Here is a 9344-nt window from a genome sequence, read left to right as displayed (position 1 = left end):
CTAGCTGTCCATGAAGCCATCTAATAACAAGAGAAAGATGTAAATGTGACACTGCTATTATCATCCTTTGTAAACCTTGAATTGTTTAACAATACCTATTCAGAGAAATGTGGTACCCAGTAAGCAATATTCTGCGAGACTTCGACTACGTTCACTCACATATGATAAACATGAGTTATACGTATGTTTGATCACAACATATGTGAAACAGTTGTGGCAAATTTTGCTGTGTACGGCAAAGTTAGGGAGACTGTGAATAAGGTCCTGATTTTTTTTATATTTTGCGTGTAACAAAATAGCCCTTGTAACCTATCATTATATAATCGAACACTGGTGATTGGACTTTATATTTTACATATCCTATAACTTTGACTATACTGATTGGACGTTACATATTATTCTTTGAACTATTGTGATTTGACTAATCATTTAATTTCAGAATCAGTATAGAATGCTTTCGTAAAGTAAATACCTTTATTCAATGTATATTCCATGTAAATTGAATCACGAATATTATGTGTCCATCAAAGACTTTATTGCTTTAAAGGAAGGTCAGAGAGAGAACCAATAGCTACCATGTTTACATATTTATGGGGTGTATTGTTTTGAGGTGATGATCCTTTAATGACCGTAATTAAATCCTTGCTGGTCAGTATGTCTCCAATTTGGATATTATGTTCCCGATTTGTACACAAATATCCTGAGGGGGTAAAGTTTGATATAAACTAAATAATTACATACATCATTCGATTAATCGAAGTCAATTAGCCATTTGATCGGCTCAGGTAGATGACAGTAATTGGTCACGATACAGTGACCCTCCCACTAGTAAATATCTGTTGTAACCTTGATTGACCCTAAGTACACTGATTAAGGGCGGGTTCTTGACTGATCAGCTTGACGCCATCTTGGAGCATCATAGTAACAAGGTGGTTGCGCCCTCTTAAGGGTCTTTTTAACACCCAATGAACACTTGTATTACTTTGATAGTTGCTTTCCCCAAATAGTATAAAACTACTACCATCTCGCAAGTTAGGTTAATTCCGACGCTCTTTCGAACTCTTAACATCTCTCTCTCTCTCTCTCTCTCTCTCTCTCTCTCTCTCTCTCTCTCTCTCTCTGACTTCCCCGAATTGGGACTGTGTATTTAGTTTGCTTTTTGTCAAATAAAACCACTATACGATCACTTAAGACTTTTACTTAACGTGTGCACTACTTACGTAAGATACGCGTGGTAGTGTTATATGCGGGGTCTGATGTGACTTGATCCTGGACCTAGAGACTTCATTCAAGGTAACTGTACACCATTTGACCATAGGCACTCTGTGAATTGGTCACAGTTAACAAAGGGAAGAGAAATAATTATCCGGACTACGATTTTCGAAAAATTCTGCTGTGGCCTATACTTAGACCTGCCAACATAGTTCACGGTCACTGCACACCCTTAACCCAAAGTCACTTTGTAGATAAAAAAAAAATATTGGGCAAAGGGGATAAAATGTATGCCCCAGGCAAGTGATTTAGACGTAAGAACGAACGGACGAACCGATTGGTCACTATTCTGGCACCTACAGAACGGTGACTATGTTTTCCATTTGGCTGCGTTCACACAGCGACCCCAAAGAGCTGTTGCTGCGTTCATCGCGCTCTCGTGACGTTTCTTCTGTGTTTATACCGTGCTCCCAGGGCGTTTGTCATCAAGACCACGAAAACTCGAAAAATGACTGTTGTACAATAACAAGCGATGTAATAATTATCAAACTGGATGTAGATGACTATGTAAAAAGTAGCATTTGCTAATAATCCAAGACCAATCAATGGACGTAGGACGAATTCATGCCATTTGGTTCTGATGTTTTCACATCTTTTCTATGTTTTTCTAACAACCAATAACGAATCTTTTTTGTAGACCTGACTACTAAGAGTTTAATCATAGTCCTTCACAAATTGTTTAGAAGTAACTATGTTTCAATTACAATGTACCTTTTCATAAAATCAAAACAATTTTTTAATCATTTACTAGTTGTAAATTCTTGTTTGTTTCCCATACAATTGTACAACTGTATATTAACCTACCAAGAAGTTAAGAACGTCATGTGAGCGCAGTCAGCGCGCAGAGCACGCCGTGGACGCGCGGTCAAAACTTCTAGCACGTCAGGAGCGCTCGGCGGAGACTCAGCGAGAGCGTAGTTAATCGCCAAGTAGAACTCCGTGGAAACGCAGTTACACGCTGTGGGAGCTCCGTAAGAACGCCTTGGTCGCCGTCAGGACGCCGTGACATCCACTTGTAAAATTTTCAAATAAAACTGCATTTTTCTGAGTTTTCCTTGCGATCCTTCGGCGATTCCATGAATTTTACAACGCCGTGAACACGTCGTTAGGACGCAGCTTGGTGTGACAGATGGCCTTTAATAACGTAGAACAGCTAATTATTGCGTCATAAGCGATTTTTCATTGCGTTTTAATGATTGACGTAATACTGAGTTTTAGTAATTGTGAGGTAATATTGATAACCCCACGTTCGTGACAGTCACTCCTTTTAGGTGAGCGATGTATCTGCGCAAAGCGAATTGGGTCCGTCCTCCTTAATCAGTGTGACTTATTTTACTCAGCAGCATCGGAAGCAAATTGAAAGTGTGTGTGTGTGTGTGGGGGGGGGGGGGGATCAGTGTGACTTTTTTTACTCAGCAGCGTCGGAAGCAAATTGAAAGTGTGTGTGTGGAGGGGGGGGGGGGGGGGGGGGCTAGACTTGTCAGAAATTTGGACAAGCAAAATAATGGTGGTTTTTGTCTAACGTTGTCAAAAAAAGGTGGGGAGGTGTTGCCCCCCCCCCCCCTCCGCGATTCCGACGCCTATGTTACTGATTTAATGCATATGTAAGAATAAAAGGGAGCGAGAGCCTGTATCATCAAATATTTTTCGTACTTTTACCAAATACTGTTTCGAAAAAATCGGAATTGATTGCGCGTAGTACCTTAAAATTGCAATTACATAGCCCATGTCATAATTATTTTATTGAATAAAAGACGTGTTCTATCTTAATACATACCGGTAATCTTCTTCTGTTTACGCCAGTAATCAATTATAGATAGTAATTAACATATTGTAATTAGAGATTCGGAATATCCCAAATGATTTTAAGTGTGCATATATCTTAATTCTTTTAAGTGCATAGTTTATAAGGGAAATCATGAATTGTATACTCGAATGATCATAAATACTTCAAATATGATAAAGAAAAAATGAATTACAACCACTATTTATATATTTCAATATACGGGATACAAAATGAGCTATGCACTGTCCTTTAAATGTCAACTATAACGCGTTATCGAGTATAAGTGTCTTCTCTTTTTTGCTTATGACAAAATGAAGGTTAAACTGCCATATTTTAACTATAATTATATCAGTTATAGACTTACGGTAACCCAACAGTGGACTAAACTGTCGACTGTTTTTTTTTACGTAACGTCCCACGTACGACATTTTGTAAACAAGAAATAATATTGACGCAAGCGTCAAATGGGTCGCAAAAAATATTATCCAAGATACCTGAAGAATAAACTAAGAGAGATTGATTAGGACTAAATACTTTATTATGGTTTGGCGTTACTGGCCGCAGTGACTTTAGGCTACCAATGGGCTGCTTCACAACAATTCAAACAATACAACAATACGTGACGGCCCATCAATAGGCTCATTGCGCAGTGGGTGAGCGCATATGCACAAACGTCACAAAATATAATATTCTGTACAGTGGGTAAGTGCAAATGCACAGACATACAAATGACAAAGTTATACACAAGGTTTGTGCGAATGGGTAAACGCAAATGCACAAGTTTCAAAGTTCAAAACACTTTAAAATTGTCAAAGTTCTTGTGCAGCAAGTATGTGCGCGAATGCACAAGCATGAATACACAGCATTTTAAACACATTAACAGCATTATAAACACATTATATTGACAGTAAAAAACTGTATCCTATGATAATTTGAATGATTGCACTCTTCCATTGGAGTTGGGGTGCGACGATAGCGCCACTTGCAAGGGTCATGGACGTTTGTTTATGACACTGCAACCGCCACCAACGCTTTCCAAAAGTAACATTGGTGACGGCGGCAGGACCGCAACTCCAGTGGTCACCACGAGCCAGTATTTGTTAATTGTGATGTGGTTAGTCCGGAAGGCCAACACCGCCACAATTTAATAAATCTTGCAACGCACCTTTAATGGTATTTAAAAGGATATCATTACCCAGCTGGGACAGGTGAACTCCATCAGGGTCAAACAACGTAGGTGGTTTTTGGGAAAACTGAGGGTATTTGATGTAATGACCGCCCCTGGATGTTACAAATTTTATCGCTTCTCTATTCATTCGACCCCTTATTTCATTCATTGCTTTAACATTCTCTGAAAAGCGCCGAGCTAATCTAGGCAGGGCAGAGGACCAAACAATCGTTGTGGTAGGGAACATGTCACAAATTCGGGACAAGGTTGTGGAATGAGCTCCAGCAGCTCTTCAGTGGTTTTCTGGCCAACATTGTTTGCTCCGCAATGAATGATGAGAAACTCAGGGCGATCTTCTAACGTTAGCAACGTTGATAGCCTAGTATTAAGGTCTTGTAGCTTCATGCCACTATATCCCTGCCATAAGACTGAAGTATTCTCGAGATTAAGATTAAGCCCCCCCCCCCCGTCTTGATACTGCACTCATAGCTGTTCGTTTGATGAAAGAAGATCCGACAATCCAAACTCTGACAGGACCTAGAATTATCTTGTTTATGGTTAGTAAGATAGATACGTTGGAATGATAAGGTTACCGAATGTATGTACTAAATGCATTAGAGCGCCATCGTCCTGACCCTTGGATGACGTCACTGTGAACGCCTTGAAAAGCAAGGGTTGTAGCTGCACCTATTCTAAATGAGTGGGAATTATAATTTGAGCTATCAACCCCTATTGCATTAAGACAACGCTTCAATATGGTGATAAATTGATAACGGGTCAATGGTTGACTTTCAAAATGAATAAACAATGGGCCAGTTTGAGATGTGCGCATGTGTAAGTAGGCATGCATGGCGGCAAAAGGACAAGCAACACCATTTGAAGCAGGAATCTGCAAGTTTGCCTCACACCTAATTGGTCTAGTTTTGAATGACAAATTGTCAATTGAATGTTGGTCTGCTGCATTGTTATGTCATGAAATTGGATGATAGTTGCTGGTGTGTTGCCTTTAGACACTGTTAATTCCCCTATGCGCAAGAGGGCGTGAAATGCTAAAGTGAAAGCTGCAGTGAATAGATTGCATAGAGTTTGCAATGTTGGTATAATTTTGTTTAAGAGCTGTAATGTAATGGGCAAACGAGTGTCCTTGTGTAGTGTTGTTCTTTGCATGCCCTGAAGTAGCTTTCTTATAATAAAATGATTAGTAGGATCTACATTGTAAATTGCTTTGCTGTAAAAACTGATGGCTGCAATGTATGACTGAGCTGTGGAGTATTTGTAACTTGAAAGTGACAGGTAAGCGATAAACCTTGTAATGTGAGTGTCGAGAGGTGGCCACAGACTGGGTAGGTTATGAGACCGGCGAAATGTTTCAAATGAATTGATGCCTGCTGTGTGTGTTTGCCTAGTGTTTACAGCAACTGAAGCGTTGAACGATGATTGGATGTGACTTGTGAGAGTAATGTCTGGAATAGGGCTGGAATGGCCTGCGGATGAAGGTCTGCATAAGGTGCTGCTGCTCGAAAGACTTCCCACTGTTTGCGAGATATAGAATCAGCAATAATTTCCCGGAATATGTTGTGCTTTAAATTGTATGTTGTGTTTTGAAGCCATTAAGACTAACGATCTGAGAAGTACCATTACTCTTGGGGACTTGGCTGACTGTTTGTTGAGAATATGTACAAGGGAAATATTATCTACATGGAGGATGACTTTTTTGTTTTGCAAACGCAATCCCCATATCATGAAGGCTAATACAATAGGTACTAATTCGAGAAAAGTTATGTCCCGCAAAATTGGCTTGTTTAACCATGAAGATGGCCAGGTAAAATGAACCCACTGACCCTGAAAGAAACTGCCGCAACCAAGGTGGCCAGAACCTGCACTATCCGTGTAAAGTTGCAAAGTATCTAGTGTAACCCATTCAGTGTCTGGGAAGTATACAACGCCGTTAAAGTTGTCTAAAATTGTAGCCATGTGAACATGTCTTCACGGATAGGGTTCGTAATTCTGATGTGATGATAGGGAGAGGGCACCCCGGACATAACATTGTAAAATTTTCTATTAAATGCACGGCTACCTGGGATGACTTTACTAACGAAATTGAACTTGCCCACTAAAGATTCTAACTGGGAAAGAAGAATTTTTTCTGTGTGACCCAATGCTGCAACAAAAGTTTGAGTTCTTGAACCTTACTAACAGGAATTTGGACCAGCATATTCACAGTGTCGATTTCTAAGCCGAGAAATGTAAGCTTAGTGGTTGGCTCAATAGTTTTGTCTTGGTTCAGGGGGACCCCTATTTCTGAACAAATGTCCTGAAAAGTGTGCATGAGAGCTGAACAATTATCTGAATTGGACTTGCCGATAAAAGTAAAGTCATCCAAGTAGTGGTGAACTGTATGGAGTTGTGTTTTAAATTTGACAGCCCATTCTAAGAAAGTGGAAAAAGTTTCAAATATTTTGCATGATATTGAACACCCAAAGGGGAGGCATTTGTAGATGTAATAAGCCCCATTAATGTAAATTCCTAGAAGTTCAAATTCCCCTGGGTAAATTGGCAGAAGACGAAAAGCATTTTTAATGTCCACCTTAGCTAATAGGGCCATAGGACCTAGTGTGCTTATGGTTTGGACCACTGTGTCAAAAGATGTATAGGTAACTGTAGTGAACTGTGGGTCTATGTGTTCATTAATACTGAAAGAGGGTGGGTAGGATAAGTGTGTTATCATACGCCATCCTCCGTCAGCTTTGGGTACAACACCTATGGGAGATACGTGTAAATTAGGCATGGGTGGGAGTAAGTATGGGCCAGACATTCGACCTGCCGTAACTTCACTATATATTTTTTCCAAGACAAACCTACTCACTGTCGGAAGCTGAACTCAAGTTTTTTGAGAAAACTGAAATGCGTGGTCCAGAGTATTGCAATTTAAAGCCATGTTTTAGACCATCCTCTAAATACCTTGCCGAGACCCTATCTGGGTATTGACTCAAAATAATTGCTAATTGCGCTAATGATAACGGGAGAATACCCTTGGACCCAAATGTCTCTGGGGTTGACGAGGGTTTCCCGCCCAATGTTGGTTGGTGCGTGTTTGGTGTGCTGGTGTCTGATACCTGAATGTGGCAGAAGAGTTGTTGCGGACTGGAGTGGATGCCCGAAAGGAGTTATTTGCATGACTCGGGGGTGGGTTAGCACTGTTGCACAACATAGATGGATTGGTGCCATTGCATTTAAGGCATCGGTGTATGTACGGACAATGGGGCTTGTAACAGTTTGCTTTGAGATTGTAATCGAAGCACTTGTGGTGTTGGGTACTAGAAGATTTATTTGAATTGGCAGTCATGTATAATAACCAACGCTCATTATCTATGATTCCCCAGTTCTGTGACGGGTTGTGTGCAATCCTTAGCCTAAATTGGTTTATCGTACGAAACCCACCCATTAGAATTCTGTGCCCCATAGCGAACGTCATGCATATATTTAATAAGCTGTTGCGATCTAAGTGGGTGCACTGCAGTGTAAATGCTAAAATAAATGAGAAATGCATCTGTCCATTTTTCGATCGATGTTATTCTGGTTGTGGGTTTTGGTTGTGATATGATGTTACCCTGCGCATCAATTGTGAGAGTAGATGTTGCATGGGCATTAGTGGGGTCCCTTACCAATAATGTCTCCAGATTGACAAATTCGCCCTTGATGACTTTTTTGCTTAATTAGTTGGTTTACATGATACCCAATGGGAACTGTAGTAGAGTTGATTGGTTCAGGAGTAGGCTGATGGGTTGAGGTGATAATGGAAGTTATCCCTGTATCTGTGCATGTAGATGTGAGACTAGAATTGACAGGCGAAATGAGGCCGGGCATTAGAGTGGTGGTTTGTTGTAATGTTGCTACAGGGGGATTAAAAATCACATTACCCGCCTGATCCTGGGCTTGCTGTGGTGGGGCTGCCTGTTGTAACAGTGCCGCCTGATGCTGTGGGGCTGCCTGGGGTAGTTGGACTGCCTGGGGCTGAGGGGGTGCCAGTTGAGCCTGGACATCTTGTTCGTTATTGTTGGTCTGTTGGCGTTGAGCCCTGCGCCGGCCTGGCCTGCGTGCTTGTCCTGGGTCTTGAGTATCACGGGCAGCCGCCCGTTTAAGTTGTCTCTTCGGCCTTGGCATTGACCCCGTTGATCTCGTGGTATTTTAAAACAAAAGCGAAAATTGTTACCTAATTAATTTGTAAATAAATTAATGTTAATCAATTTCACAAAATTCTATTGGTATATTGGTAGCTAAGCCGAAAAAAGCAGTAAATTTAAGATCAAGCTAAAATAATGTGCGCCATTGAAAATTGCACTCGAGAGATTGTTGCATCTAAACCCATACAATCAAAGGACCTCAGTGGCCATCGCCTTATCTCGACTTAATAAAATTGATAAAAGTATTTGAACGATTAAATTAATCTATAGAGTATACTTTATTACAGAGAATTAAAACATGGCTTACCAGTTTTAAGAAGAATCCAGAAATGATGCAAAAAGAGGCGTAATTTTAAAGCGAGTATATTCAACCGGAAAAATTCCGGAAAAACATAAACTCGGTTTATAGGTCCTTGGATAAATTTGCATATGTTTGACAAGCCAAGATATGCCATATTATTGCTGTAGGAATCATCATTGGTTGTTTACATTAAAAAAAACACCACAAGGAAGAAAATAACGAGTTGGCTAACGTTGTATTAATTTTTCAGGAACACGTTTTGAATTTTAACATTTTACTATTATTATTCAGAAAAGAGTTCGTTACTGTAAGCATTTCTAACGGTAATTGTATGATCATTGCTATAGTATGAAGTAATGGAAAACACATTGAATTGTACATTATTCTAATACAAAGTTCAACTCATCATTATTTCTTGGAGATTGTGTATTTCAAACCATCTTGATTTTTTGTTGCATTGTATTGAATTAAAACTTAATGCATTAGTTTATATGATTTCACCACATAATAAAATAGAAATGGATTATTTTAAAAAGCATGTACGATCATACTCATCCGTTAGAATCTGCACAATTTTAATGGTAAACAATAAGCCGGGTAATTTTTTTTCCTAAATGGAATTATAAATCTTAT

At 39.8% G+C, this 9344-nt stretch overlaps 1 protein-coding gene across 1 annotated transcript; it reads right to left on the bottom strand.

The window, feature by feature from the left end:
- Positions 1-8576, bottom strand: LOC128174157 (uncharacterized). Its single transcript, XM_052839779.1, has 3 exons — positions 8147-8576; positions 5363-5758; positions 1-20 (listed from the first exon to the last, which is right to left on the bottom strand). Exons 1-3 carry the CDS (start codon positions 8388-8390, stop codon positions 1-3), a joined length of 660 nt encoding a protein of 219 aa, XP_052695739.1. The 5' UTR covers positions 8391-8576.
- Between the last annotated feature and the right edge of the window lie 768 nt (positions 8577-9344).

Source organism: Crassostrea angulata, chromosome 2 (assembly GCF_025612915.1).
Source record: "Crassostrea angulata isolate pt1a10 chromosome 2, ASM2561291v2, whole genome shotgun sequence".
Classification (NCBI taxonomy): Eukaryota; Metazoa; Mollusca; class Bivalvia; order Ostreida; family Ostreidae; genus Magallana; species Magallana angulata.
This window is presented reverse-complemented; position numbering and strand designations above follow the sequence as displayed.